Below are 14,640 nucleotides of genomic sequence, written 5' to 3' on the forward strand. Positions count from 1 at the left end.
AAGATATGGGGTTGTACTCTTAACACGTTTCCTACTTTATATCCAGATCCTCCAGAGCCTCCAAGCAATCCTCCAGAAGTACTTGATGTGACCAAGAGTTCTGTCAGCCTGTCCTGGTCCCGGCCCAAAGACGATGGTGGTTCTCGAGTCACAGGCTACTACATTGAACGCAAGGAGACATCAACTGACAAGTGGGTCAGACACAACAAGACTCAGATAACGACCACAATGTACACTGTCACTGGGCTTGTTCCTGATGCTGAATATCAGTTCCGCATCATTGCACAGAATGATGTTGGCCTAAGTGAGACCAGCCCTGCTTCTGAACCAGTTGTTTGCAAAGATCCATTTGGTAAGGAGAGAGTTTCTAAAGGGTTTCAAATCATAGAGGCAAGCCATCTTGGTCTTTCTCTTTTATTTCAGCAGTAAAGCTGATTCTCTTTTCAATTGTTTTAAAATATTTCAGATAAGCCAAGCCAACCTGGAGAACTTGAGATTCTTTCAATATCCAAAGACAGCGTCACTCTACAGTGGGAGAAACCTGAATGTGATGGTGGCAAAGAAATCCTTGGATACTGGGTTGAATATAGGCAGTCTGGAGACAGTGCCTGGAAGAAGAGCAATAAGGACCGCATCAAGGACAGGCAATTCACAATAGGGGGTCTGCTAGAATCTACTGAATATGAATTCAGAGTTTTTGCTGAGAATGAGACTGGGCTTAGCAGACCTCGAAGAACTGCTATGTCTGTAAAGACTAAACTAACATGTAAGTTGGCATTAGTTCTCTGCTCATGACCTACCAACTAAGTAACATGTTAAGGCTAATTCTTTCCCTATATTAAGTAGATATCTAGAAAACTTTATTGGAGGCCAAGTGTTTGGGCAGAATCACTCACTTTGGCATATACACACACATGGAATAGCCAATACATTCTACAGGAAGTCATTCCAAGCACATAACTTCAGTAGATATTAGGTGCAGAACTTAAACAAGGGCCAAGATACTACAGATTTATAGACATAATTCATACTTCTCCAAGCCCCTATACATTGTTTTTTAGTGAGAGTGAGAACGAGAGTGGGACAGGGGCAGAGAGAGGGAGAGAGAGAATCCCAAGCCGGCTCCACGCTCAGCGTGGAGCCCAATGTGGGGCTCAATCCCACAACATTGGGATCATGACCTGAGTTGATATCAAGAGTCGGATGCTTAACTGACTGAGCCACCCAGGCATCCCACTCCTATACATTGTTGATGTCTCCCAATGTAAAGGGAAAAGTCACTCTACATAATAATGTAATGGTGTGCTCACTGAATCCCTGTTTTCCATAGGACCCCAGGAAAAGCACTATGAAATTTTTAAGAATTAGACTCATATATAAACCATGGTATCTAATAAAGTGTTAGTCAAAAGGATAAATTCATTCCTGATATACAAGGACAGAGGATTACAGATTTGGTAGTAATATTAATACATTAATATTATCTTTCATATCCTTCAGCTGGAGAGGCTCCAGGAGTGCGTAAAGAAATGAAGGATGTTACCACCAAGTTGGGCGAAGCTGCTCAACTCTCATGCCAGATTGTTGGAAGGCCTCTTCCTGATATTAAATGGTACCGGTTTGGTAAGGAGCTGGTACAAAGCCGGAAGTACAAAATGTCTTCAGACGGACGCACACATACTTTAACGGTAATGACAGAGGAACAAGAAGATGAAGGTGTTTATACCTGCATAGCTACAAATGAGGTTGGAGAGGTAGAAACCAGTAGTAAGCTTCTCCTACAAGCAACACCGCAGTTCCATCCTGGTTACCCACTGAAAGAGAAGTATTATGGTGCTGTGGGTTCGACGCTTCGACTTCACGTTATGTACATTGGTCGTCCAGTACCTGCCATCACTTGGTTCTATGGCCAGAAACTTTTGCAAAACTCAGAAAACATTACTATTGAAAACACTGAGCACTATACTCATCTTGTCATGAAGAATGTCCAACGTAAGACTCATGCTGGGAAATATAAAGTTCAGCTCAGCAATGTTTTTGGAACAGTTGATGCCATCCTTGATGTAGAAATACAAGGTATTTCGTTTTAGTTTAGGTTTTTTTTTTTTTAATTTTTGAAGAAAAAATAGATCTCAGGAGACACACTACAAAAAAAAAACAACAAACCACTACAATTGTGTTTTCTCCCAACAGATAAACCCGACAAACCTACAGGACCAATTGTGATAGAAGCTCTATTGAAGAACTCTGCAGTGATCAGCTGGAAACCGCCTGCAGATGATGGAGGCTCCTGGATCACCAACTATGTGGTGGAGAAATGTGAGGCCAGGGAAGGGGCTGAATGGCAATTGGTGTCTTCAGCCATCTCAGTGACAACCTGTAGAATTGTAAACCTCACAGAAAACGCTGGCTATTACTTCCGAGTTTCGGCTCAGAACACTTATGGCATCAGTGACCCTCTAGAGGTTGCCTCAGTTGTGATCATTAAGAGTCCTTTCGGTGAGTACAACCTCTACAATCTTCATATGACAAAATTCCATCTTTACGTAAAACTCTTTTAATAGATATAACTTTTGAAAGAAAACAGTCAAGACTTAGGCAAAGCACAAGCACCTTTTATCCCATTTAAATTGAATTTTTGCACATCTTTAAGGGCAAAAATGAACCCCATCTTCTTCTTTAAAAAGGAACTTTGTGTTTTGATAAGTTTCTTAGTATAAAGTAACCCATTTCGTTTTTCTGGAATAGCTATTCTTAGAACTTTGGAGTTCATGAAATTTTATTTTTGAAAACTAAGCTTTTAATAGAGCGGCTTGTTTCACCTCATGACTAAAATCCTTTTTGTTTCTTTGAAACAGAAAAGCCAAGTGCTCCTGGCAAACCAACTATTACTGCTCTCACAAAAGATTCTTGTGTTGTGGCTTGGAAGCCACCTGCCAGTGATGGAGGTGCAAAGATTAGAAATTACTACCTTGAGAAACGTGAGAAGAAGCAGAATAAATGGATTGCTGTGACAACAGAAGAAATTCGAGAAACTGTCTTTTCAGTGCAAAACCTTATTGAAGGTCTTGAATATGAGTTCCGTGTGAAATGTGAAAACCTAGGTGGGGAAAGTGAATGGAGTGAAATATCAGAACCTGCCATTCCTAAATCTGATGTCCCAATTCAGGCGCCACACTTTAAAGAGGAACTAAGAAATCTAAATGTCAGATATCAGAGCAATGCTACCCTGGTCTGCAAAGTGACTGGTCACCCAAAACCTATTGTGAAATGGTACAGACAAGGCAAAGAAATCATTGCAGATGGATTAAAGTACAGGATCCAAGAGTTTAAGGGTGGTTACCACCAGCTCATCATTGCAAGTGTCACAGATGATGATGCCACAGTTTATCAAGTCAGAGCTACCAACCAAGGGGGATCTGTGTCTGGCACGGCTTCCTTGGAAGTGGAAGGTAAATACTACAAATCTATAAACATCAGTTTGGTGCTAGATGACATATTAATTAGGGTTCATGGGGGTGGTTGTTGCACTTAAATAGTGTTGGGTATTGCTAAATTATATTCTTTCTTCTTTTATTCTGATACAGTTCCAGCTAAGATACATTTGCCTAAAACACTTGAAGGCATGGGAGCGGTTCACGCTCTCCGAGGTGAGGTAGTCAGCATCAAGATCCCTTTCAGTGGCAAACCAGATCCTGTGATCACCTGGCAGAAAGGACAAGATCTGATCGACAATAATGGACACTACCAAGTTATTGTCACAAGATCTTTCACATCACTTGTTTTCCCCAATGGAGTAGAGAGAAAAGATGCTGGTTTCTATGTGGTCTGTGCTAAAAACAGATTTGGAATTGATCAGAAGACTGTTGAACTGGATGTGGCAGATGTTCCTGACCCACCCAGAGGAGTCAAAGTTAGTGATGTCTCACGAGATTCTGTCAACTTAACATGGACTGAGCCGGCTTCTGATGGTGGCAGCAAAATCACCAACTACATTGTCGAAAAATGTGCCACTACTGCAGAAAGATGGATCCGTGTAGGACAGGCCCGAGAAACACGTTACACCGTGGTCAACTTATTTGGAAAAACAAGCTACCAGTTCCGTGTGATAGCTGAAAACAAATTTGGCCTGAGTAAGCCTTCTGAGCCTTCAGAGCCAACCATAACCAAAGAAGACAAGACCAGAGCTATGAACTATGATGAAGAGGTAGACGAAACCAGGGAAGTTTCCATGACTAAAGCATCTCACTCTTCAACTAAGGAACTCTATGAGAAATATATGATTGCTGAAGATCTTGGGCGTGGTCAATTTGGAATTGTCCACCGTTGTGTTGAAACATCCTCAAAGAAGACTTACATGGCCAAATTTGTTAAAGTCAAAGGGACTGACCAGGTTTTGGTAAAGAAGGAAATTTCCATTCTAAACATTGCTAGACACAGAAACATCTTATACCTCCACGAATCATTTGAGAGCATGGAAGAATTAGTTATGATCTTTGAGTTCATATCAGGACTTGACATATTTGAACGCATTAACACAAGCGCTTTTGAACTTAACGAAAGAGAGATTGTAAGTTATGTTCGCCAGGTCTGTGAAGCACTTGAGTTCTTACATAGTCATAATATTGGACACTTTGACATTAGACCAGAAAATATCATTTACCAAACAAGAAGGAGCTCTGTCATTAAAATCATAGAATTTGGTCAAGCCCGTCAGCTGAAGCCAGGGGACAACTTCAGGCTTCTGTTCACTGCCCCAGAATACTATGCACCTGAAGTCCACCAGCATGATGTTGTCAGCACTGCCACAGACATGTGGTCACTTGGCACGCTGGTATATGTGCTGTTAAGTGGTATTAATCCATTCCTGGCAGAAACTAACCAACAGATAATTGAGAACATCATGAATGCCGAATATACTTTTGATGAAGAAGCATTCAAAGAGATTAGCCTCGAAGCCATGGATTTTGTTGACCGGCTGTTAGTGAAAGAGAGAAAATCTCGCATGACAGCATCTGAGGCACTCCAGCATCCATGGCTGAAGCAGAAGATAGAAAGAGTCAGTACTAAAGTCATCAGGACATTAAAACACCGGCGTTACTACCACACTCTGATCAAGAAAGACCTCAACATGGTTGTGTCAGCAGCCCGAATCTCTTGCGGCGGTGCAATTCGATCGCAGAGGGGAGTCAGTGTCGCTAAAGTTAAAGTAGCATCCATTGAAATTGGCCCTGTTTCTGGACAGATAATGCATGCAGTTGGCGAAGAAGGAGGATATGCCAAATACGTATGCAAAATTGAAAATTATGATCAGTCTACCCAAGTGACTTGGTACTTTGGAGTCAGACAGCTGGAGAACAGTGAGAAATATGAAATCACCTATGCAGATGGAGTAGCCACCATGTACATCAAAGACATTACCAGATTTGACGATGGTACCTACAGATGCAAAGTAGTCAATGACTACGGTGAAGACAGTTCTTATGCAGAGCTATTTGTTAAAGGTGTGAGAGAAACTTATGACTATTACTGCCGTAGAACCATGAAGAAAATTAAGCGCAGAACTGACACAATGAGACTTCTGGAAAGGCCACCAGAATTTACCTTGCCTCTCTATAACAAGACAGCTTATGTGGGTGAAAATGTCCGGTTTGGAGTAACTATAACTGTCCACCCCGAGCCTCGTGTAACATGGTATAAGTCAGGTCAGAAAATCAAACCAGGTGATGATGATGCAAAGTACACCTTTGAGTCTGACAAGGGTCTTTACCAGTTAACAATCAGCAGTGTAACTATGGATGATGATGCTGAATATACTGTTGTGGCAAGGAACAAATATGGTGAGGACAGCTGTAAGGCAAAGCTGACTGTAACCCCACACCCACCGCCAACAGATACAACCTTAAGACCCATGTTCAAACGGCTGCTGGCAAACGCAGAGTGCCAAGAAGGCCAAAGTGTCTGCTTTGAGATCAGAGTGTCTGGCATCCCCCCACCAACATTAAAATGGGAGAAAGATGGTCAGCCACTGTCCCTTGGGCCTAACATTGAAATTCTCCATGAAGGCTTGGATTATTATGCTTTGCACATCAGGGACACTTTGCCTGAAGACACAGGTTATTATAGGGTCACAGCCACAAACACAGCTGGATCTACCAGCTGCCAGGCTCACCTACAAGTGGAACGCCTAAGGTATGTCAAACAAGAATTCAAGAGTAAGGAGGAGCGTGAACGACACGTACAAAAGCAAATTGACAAGACACTAAGAATGGCTGAAATTCTTTCTGGCACTGAAACGGTGCCACTGACCCAGGTGGCCCAAGAGGCTCTGAGAGAAGCTGCCATCCTTTACAAACCAGCTGTAAGCACCAAGACCGTAAAAGGGGAATTCCGACTTGAGACGGAAGAAAAGAAGGAAGAGCGAAAACTCCGTATGCCTTATGAAGTACCAGAGCCACGCAGATACAAACAGACTCTAATAGAAGAAGACCAACGCATTAAGCAATTTGTGCCTATGTCTGACATGAAATGGTACAAAAAGATACGTGATCAATATGAAATGCCTGGGAAAATTGACAGAGTTGTACAGAAAAGACCCAAGCGCATCCGCCTTTCCAGATGGGAACAGTTCTATGTGATGCCTCTTCCGCGCATTACAGATCAATACAGACCTAGATGGCGTATTCCCAAACTGTCCCAAGATGATCTTGAAATGGTGAGACCAGCCCGCCGCCGCACACCTTCTCCTGATTATGACTTTTATTACAGACCTAGAAGACGTTCTCTTGGAGACATGTCGGATGAAGAACTTCTCCTGCCCATTGATGACTACTTGGCAATGAAAAGGACAGAGGAAGAGAGGCTGCGTCTTGAAGAAGAGCTTGAATTAGGCTTCTCAGCCTCACCACCAAGCCGAAGCCCTCCACGTTTTGAGCTTTCTAGCCTGCGTTACTCTTCACCACAAGCTCATGTCAAGGTGGAGGAAACAAAAAAAGACTTCAGATATTCAACCTATCACATCCCCATGAAGGAGGAGACTAGCACAAGTTATGCAGAACTGCGGGAACGGCACGCCCGGGCCTCCTACAGACAGCCGAAACAACGGCAAAGGATCATGGCCGAGAAAGAAGATGAAGAGTTGCTTCGCCCAGTTACTACCACCCAGCGACTGTCGGAATACAAAAGTGAGCTTGAACACATGTCAAAGGAGGAAAAGTCTAGAAAGAAATCCAGGCGACAGAGAGAAGTGACAGAAATAACAGAAATTGAGGAAGAATACGAAATCTCAAAACATGCTCAAAGAGAGTCCTCCTCATCTGTGTCTAGACTACTGAGGCGGCGGCGTTCCCTGTCTCCAACCTACATTGAGTTAATGAGGCCAGTGTCCGAGCTGATCCGGCCACGTCGACAACCAGAGGAGGAATATGAAGAGGACACAGAAAGAAGGTCTCCTACTCCAGAGAGAACTCGCCCACGTTCCCCCAGCCCTGTGTCCAGTGAGAGATCACTCTCAAGATTTGAGAGGTCTGCAAGATTTGATATCTTTTCCAGGTACGAGTCCATGAAAGCTGCTTTAAAGACTCAGAAGACATCAGAAAGGATGTATGAAGTATTGAGTCAGCAGCCTTTTACACTGGACCATGCGCCTCGAATCACACTGAGAATGCGCTCCCACAGGGTACCATATGGCCAAAATACACGTTTTATCTTAAACGTTCAGTCTAAGCCAACTGCCGAGGTTAAATGGTACCATAATGGCGTTGAACTCCAAGAAAGCAGTAAGATTCGTTACACCAACATGAGCGGGGTCCTGACCCTGGAAATTCTGGACTGTCACACCGAGGACAGTGGAACATACCGTGCTGTGTGCACCAACTACAAAGGTGAGGCTTCAGACTACGCGACCTTGGATGTAACAGGCGGGGATTACACCACCTATGCTTCCCGACGCAGAGACGAAGAGGTCCCCCGGTCTGTCTTCCCTGAGCTAACAAGAACAGAGGAGTATGCGGTTTCATCATTTAAGAAAACATCTGAGATGGAAGCTTCTTCTTCGGTCAGGGAAGTGAAGTCACAGATGACAGAGACAAGGGAAAGTCTCTTAGCATATGAACACCACGCATCTGCAGAAATGAAAAGCGCTGCAGTAGAAGAAAAGTCGCTGGAAGAAAAATCCACACACAGAAAGATCAAGACGACTCTGGCCGCAAGAATTCTAACAAAGCCAAGGTCCATAACCGTGTATGAAGGCGAGTCTGCAAGGTTTTCTTGCGACACAGATGGTGAGCCGGTGCCCACTGTGATCTGGCTGCGTGGAGGACAAGTGATAAGTACCTCTGCCCGCCACCAAGTGACCACCACAAAGTACAAATCGACCTTCGAGATCTCTTCAGTCCAGGCTTCTGATGAGGGCAACTACAGCGTGGTGGTAGAAAACAGTGAAGGGAAGCAAGAAGCACAGTTTACTCTGACTGTTCAAAAGGCCAGGGCTACTGAAAAGGCTGTGACATCACCACCGAGAGTCAAATCCCCAGAGCCTCGAGTGAAATCTCCAGAAACCAGTAAGGCTCCAAAACGAGTGAAATCCCCAGAACCAGTTACTTCTCACCCAAAATCCGTATCACCCACAGAGACAAAACCCACACCGACAGAGAAAGCTCAGCAGCTCCGAGTCTCCGTCCCACCCAAGATAACTCAGTCCCTGAAGGCTGAAGCTTCTAAAGATATTGCAAAGCTGACCTGTGCAGTCGAAAGTAGTGCACTATGTGCAAAAGAGATCACCTGGTATAAAGATGGCAAGAAACTGAAGGAAAATGGGCATTTCCAGTTTCATTATTCAGCAGATGGTAACTATGAGCTCAAGATCCATAACCTCACGGAATCGGATTGTGGAGAATACATTTGCGAGATATCTAGTGAAGGTGGAACTTCCAAAACTAACTTCCAGTTTACAGGACAAGCCTTTAAGAGTATCCATGAGCAGGTGTCAAGCACATCAGAAACTAAGAAAGCAGTTCAGAAAACTGCTGAGTCTACAGAAACCAAGAAAACGGAAGCAAAAGCTCCTGAACCAATTTCCTCCAAACCAGTAATTGTTACTGGGCTGCAGGATACAACTGCTTCTTCAGACAGCATTGCTAAATTTTCAGTTAAAGCTACTGGAGAACCACGGCCGACAGTCATCTGGACAAAGGATGGAAAGGTAACCATTTCTTAATTATCTCCTGATGGTATCTCCTAAAAATCTAACTTCTTCCCTCATCTCCATCTCCCCAAAAATGTTTAAACTTAACTCACTTTTTAACACTCAAATAACTTGCATTCTACAGGCTCTTACACAAGGAAGTAAATATAAACTCTCTGAAGACAAAGGAGTTTTCTTCTTAGAAGTTCATAAGACTGATACTTCTGACAGCGGGCTTTATACTTGCACCATAACAAATTCAGCTGGATCTGTGTCCTCTAGCTGTAAATTAACTATAAAAGGTAGGTTGGCTTTTGTTCGTACCAATATTTTTCAGAAAAACGATATTAAGGAAACTTTCTAAACATTCTCCCTTACATACACATACACACACACACACACAAATATTAAAGGAAAACTGTTTTCATTTTTTAAGGTTTAATGTTTATTTATTTATTTTGAAAGCGAGAAAGTGAGAGCATGAGCAGGGGAGGGGCAGGGAGGGAGAGACAGAATCCCAAACAGACCGTACTCTGTCAGGGAAGAGCCAGATGTGGGGCTTCTTCTCACTTACTGTGATCATGACCTGAGTCAAAATCAAGAGTTGGACAGTTAACTGACTGAGGTACCCAGTAAAACTGTTTTCCAAATTCCAGAATACCATTTGTATGCAAACACACATATTTAAAGAAAGCCTAATAGTAGCATAAAAAGCACATATCAGGTACCTAATTATATGTGGTATTACTTAAGATTCCAAAGAGGCAGCCACTGCTCCCAAGAATATTTAGGAATAAAGTCAGGTGAATATACAAAATGGTACTGCTTCCATAAACTTTCACTCTTGCTAATTTTCCAAAGCAGTGCAGTTTGTAAAAGAGCTATATTACTTTTCCCAGTTAAAATTAAGTTGCTTTCAAGGGCACCTGGGTGGCTCAGTTAACGGAAGCATCCGACTTCGGCTCAGGTCATGATTTCATGGTTCGTGAGTTCGAGCCCCACATGGGGCTCTGTGCTGACTGCTCGGAGCCTGAAGCCTGCTTCGGATTCTGTGTCTCCCTCTGTCTCTGCCCCTCCCCTGCTCACACTGTCTCTGTCTCCCTCTCAAAACTAAATAAAAATTAAAAAAAAAATTAGGTTGCTTTCCTTCAATCTTCTAAAACATAATTCAATTTTTTTATTAATCAAAATTTCCTAAATCCACACCTATCCTAAATAATTTGACTATTCTTTTGAGACTTTTCCCTTAAGTCATAAGAACCATCTTCAATTTAGTTTAAAGAATCATTACACTGATCTCAAAAATCATGCATGACAACTTTTTTTGTGTGTATATTATTTATTCACTTGCAGAACTACAAAAGAGTAAAGGGTGGGACCTCTTTTCAATTAAGTTCGCCTAACACCTAACAGAGGTTTCTTTTTTAGCTGTAAAAGACACTGAGGCACAGAAAGTATCTACGCAAAAGACCTCTGAAGTTTTATCACAAAAGAAGGCGGTTGTCCAAGAGGAAATTTCCCAAAAAGCCCTCATTTCTGAAGAAATGAAAATGTCAGAAGTGAAATCTCAGGAAAAGTTAGCCATCAAGGAGGAAGCTTCAAAAGTTCAGATTTCTGAAAAAGTCAAGAAATCAGAAGCAACCTCTCTGGAAAAATCCATTGTCCATGAGGAAATCACTAAAACATCACAGGCATCGGAAGAAATCAGAACACATGCCGAGATTAAAGCATTTTCTACTCAGATGAGCATAAGTGATGGTCAGAAAGTGACCTTAAAAGCCAACATTGCTGGTGCCACTGATGTGAAATGGGTACTGAATGGAGTAGAGCTCACTAACTCTGAAGAGTACAGATACGGTGTCTCAGGCAGTGATCAGACCCTAACCATCAAGCGGGCCGGTCACAAAGATGAAGGGATTCTCACCTGCATTGGCAAAACCAGCCAAGGGATCATCAAGTGTCAGTATGACTTGACCCTGAGCAAAGAACTCTCAGATGCTCCAGCCTTCATCTCACAGCCCAGATCTCAAAATATTAATGAAGGACAAAATGTTCTCTTTTCTTGTGAAATCAGTGGTGAGCCATCCCCTGAAATCGAATGGTTTAAAAACAACTTGCCAGTAAGTTTAATTATGAATATGTCATTGAAGAAAATTTAAAATGACACATCTATTCCTGAAGAGCTCAAAGAAACATTTCTTTTTTTCCCCCTTACATTTTAGATTTCTGTTTCTTCAAATATCAGTGTAAGTCGCTCCAGAAATGTATATTCTCTTGAAATCCGAAATGCATCAGTAAGCGACAGTGGAAAGTACACAGTTAAGGCCAAAAATTTCCATGGCCAGTGTTCAGCTACTGCTTCCTTAACGGTCCTTCGTAAGTAGATCTTTCCCATTTTTTTTTTACTTGCTTCAGGCCTTTATATATTTTTTGTTTTTTTGCCTTTGTCTTCCGAGCACAACCAACTCCGATGAGCCTTATTAAATTCCGTGAGTGAGAGGCACAGGTCTCCCCTCATCCTTACAAAGTTTCTTGACAGCTAAACAGATATGTGGATAAATTAACTTTCAAAGCCAAGCTACCAAGTGCCCTGTTACATTTGTTTCCAGAATGCACAAAATCTATATTATTTTCTATATGACTAATCATTTTTCTCCCAGTTATTCTAGCACCTGCATGTAATACAATGATAGAAATATAAAAGATACGTTTCTTGGAGACATTGAGCTAGCTCTTGACAAATGTATGTATTTGCTTATGCTTCCACAGCAAATTGTTTGGGTTACGTTACTGTGTGTGTGTGCGTGTGTGTGTGTAAGTTTTCCATTTCTGCAAGTCAATGTCAGATGTCACCAATTAACCGGATGTCATCAATGTTCACTGTGTATCTGCTATGCTCCACAGCTCTAGTTGAAGAACCTCCCAGAGAGGTAGTATTGAGGACAAGTGGTGACACGAGCTTGCAAGGAAGCTTCTCGTCTCAGTCAGTCCAAATGTCTGCCTCTAAGCAGGAGGCCTCCTTCAGCAGTTTCAGCAGCAGCAGTGCTAGCAGCATGACTGAAATGAAATTTGCAAGCATGTCTGCCCAAAGCATGTCCTCCATGCAAGAGTCCTTTGTAGAAATGAGTTCCAGCAGTTTTATGGGAAAATCTAGTATGACACAACTGGAAAGCTCAACTAGTAGAATGCTTAAAGCAGGCATAAGAGGTGAGCAATGAAATTACTGGTAGAGGTAGATAAGCCTAGTAGCACGGTATAGCCTTTAGTTCATACAATTTAGTAGAAAGTAAATCATTGTGTTTTCAGTTCCTAAAACATTTTTGTTGTTGTTCCATAAAGGAATTCCACCTAAAATTGAAGCTCTTCCCTCTGACATCAGCATTGATGAGGGCAAAGTTTTAACAGTAGCCTGTGCTTTTACGGGTGAGCCCATCCCGGAAATAACATGGTCCCGTGGTGGAAGAAAAATTCAACATCAAGAACAACACGGGAGATTCCACATTGAAAACACGGATGACCTGACGACTCTAATCATCATGGATGTACAGAAACAAGATGGTGGACTTTATACCCTTAGTCTAGGGAATGAATTTGGATCTGACTCTGCCACTGTGAATATAAACATTCGATCTATTTAAGAGAGCCTGTGCTCTCATACTCCTACTCATTCTTAACCTTTCACACATGATTCACATGGACTAATCTTTCTGATCTGTAAATATTAAAAAAGAAAAAGTAGTTGTGTATCAACCTAAATGAGTCAAAGTTCAAAATTATACATTTCAATCTTTTCATAATTGTTGACCTAAGAATATACATTTTCTAGTGACATGTACATACTGTATATAGCCGGATTGACGGTTATAAAGTTTTGTACCATTTATTTTATGACATTTTACAATGTAACTTTTGAAACTAACTGTTGGCAGGAGAAAGTTTCTTATGGAATGAATACCCTGCTCAACACTTAATCAATCTTTGTGCCTCAACATAACGTTGATGTCTAAGTATGCCTCAGTGGGTTGAGAAATTCCCCACTGAAGATGTCCTATCCACCTAAAAGATGATGCCATGTGTGTAACCTGACATGGGCACCAATACCTACTGAATCAGGAATGTAAGGCATTGGTGATGTTTGCATTTACCCTCCTGTAAGCAACACTTGAACGTCTTACATTTTCTGATGATGTCACACTCAAAATTATGACTTAGATATTACCAGAGCAGAGTGTAACGGCCAACACTTTGTTCGCTCATTTTGCACTGTCTCTGACCATAGAGAATGCGGGGATAGCTTGGAAAAGTAACATCGCCTGGCCATCCCTTCATTTCACCAAGCTATTCAAGTATTCCTTTGCCAGAGCAGTGTCAACTCTTGGAGGTTCTGGGGTGCAGCCAACGCCTTCGTGTGGTAGCTCTAAATTTAAATTGAAACCTGAGAAACTGGGGCAACTAAGCAATGAGCCACAGCAAAAACAACAACAACAACAACAACAAAATAAAGCTGTCGTTAAACTAAAAACAACTACAAGATTACTAACTGCCCAGAATGTCAATTTGATGTAGTTCCTTTCATGCAGGTATAAATTCGATTATTAGTTACAATTGTTGGACCTCCTTGAGAAATAGTAACAACAAAATAAAGCAAGCTATCTGCACCTCAAAATGTGTGGTTGGTTGTTTTGTGTGAAATCCTGGGGTTGGGGAGTATGACTGAACAAATCACAGAAATGATCACAGATCAGGCAAAGTGGCCCATGACGATAGGGTTCAAAATGGCCCATGACGATAGGTTCCTTAAAGCAAATATTTGAATTATTGTGTTGGACATAGTCAACATTTTTTAAAGCATAGATTTGATTCTCATGGATAAATTCATCCTCAAAAGTCATTAAAAAAAAAAAAAAACCAAAATAACAGCTTACATCTTTTAAACTTATCAAGAAAAATATTTTTATGGGAACTCATTCAACTAAATCCATCAAAAATACCAAACATCTACAATTCACACTATCTTGTGCTAGACACCATAGGGAACGACGCAAAACTGAGCAAGATAATACAGACCCTACCCCTCAAAGGAATGCAGTCAAGAGAAGATGATAACTTCAGGGAAAATGATGTTGTGCAACTGAATCCATATCCCCTACTGCAACTCCAAGTTGAGACAAAATAAAGGTTCTCAAAACTAAAAAAACACACGTTCAATGGTACACTCCTACCATGCTTTTTTAAACAATTATTCTATACTTAATAAAATACCTAGTGCCAGAAAAATCTGTATTTATCCACTTCAATTAATCATAATTGTAAACCAATAAAGATGATTACTGGCCTAATGAATTACCTCTTAAATGTAAGTACAATTGCCTTCTAAATGTCAATACAAGTGGCCAAAGCTGAAGTACATACACTGTCAACTTTTATTCTCTAAAACAAAATTGGGGTATTTAATT

General features: G+C 41.5%; 1 protein-coding gene across 1 annotated transcript in view; it reads left to right on the forward strand.

The window, feature by feature from the left end:
• Positions 1 to 13,687, forward strand: part of TTN (titin) — a 276,220-nt gene extending 262,533 nt beyond the window's left edge. The window contains exons 338-348 of the mRNA XM_058712718.1: positions 47 to 352; positions 467 to 766; positions 1,501 to 2,076; positions 2,194 to 2,499; positions 2,859 to 3,452; positions 3,588 to 9,202; positions 9,330 to 9,486; positions 10,613 to 11,304; positions 11,407 to 11,560; positions 12,089 to 12,391; positions 12,524 to 13,687. Of these exons, the coding sequence (XP_058568701.1) occupies positions 47 to 352; positions 467 to 766; positions 1,501 to 2,076; positions 2,194 to 2,499; positions 2,859 to 3,452; positions 3,588 to 9,202; positions 9,330 to 9,486; positions 10,613 to 11,304; positions 11,407 to 11,560; positions 12,089 to 12,391; positions 12,524 to 12,822 (9,302 nt within the window). The 3' untranslated portion in view covers positions 12,823 to 13,687. The remainder of the gene's footprint in view (positions 1 to 46; positions 353 to 466; positions 767 to 1,500; positions 2,077 to 2,193; positions 2,500 to 2,858; positions 3,453 to 3,587; positions 9,203 to 9,329; positions 9,487 to 10,612; positions 11,305 to 11,406; positions 11,561 to 12,088; positions 12,392 to 12,523) is intronic.
• The last annotated feature ends 953 nt before the right edge of the window (positions 13,688 to 14,640 follow it).

The sequence above is a fragment of the Neofelis nebulosa genome, chromosome 2 (genome assembly GCF_028018385.1).
Source record: "Neofelis nebulosa isolate mNeoNeb1 chromosome 2, mNeoNeb1.pri, whole genome shotgun sequence".
Taxonomy (NCBI): Eukaryota; Metazoa; Chordata; class Mammalia; order Carnivora; family Felidae; genus Neofelis; species Neofelis nebulosa.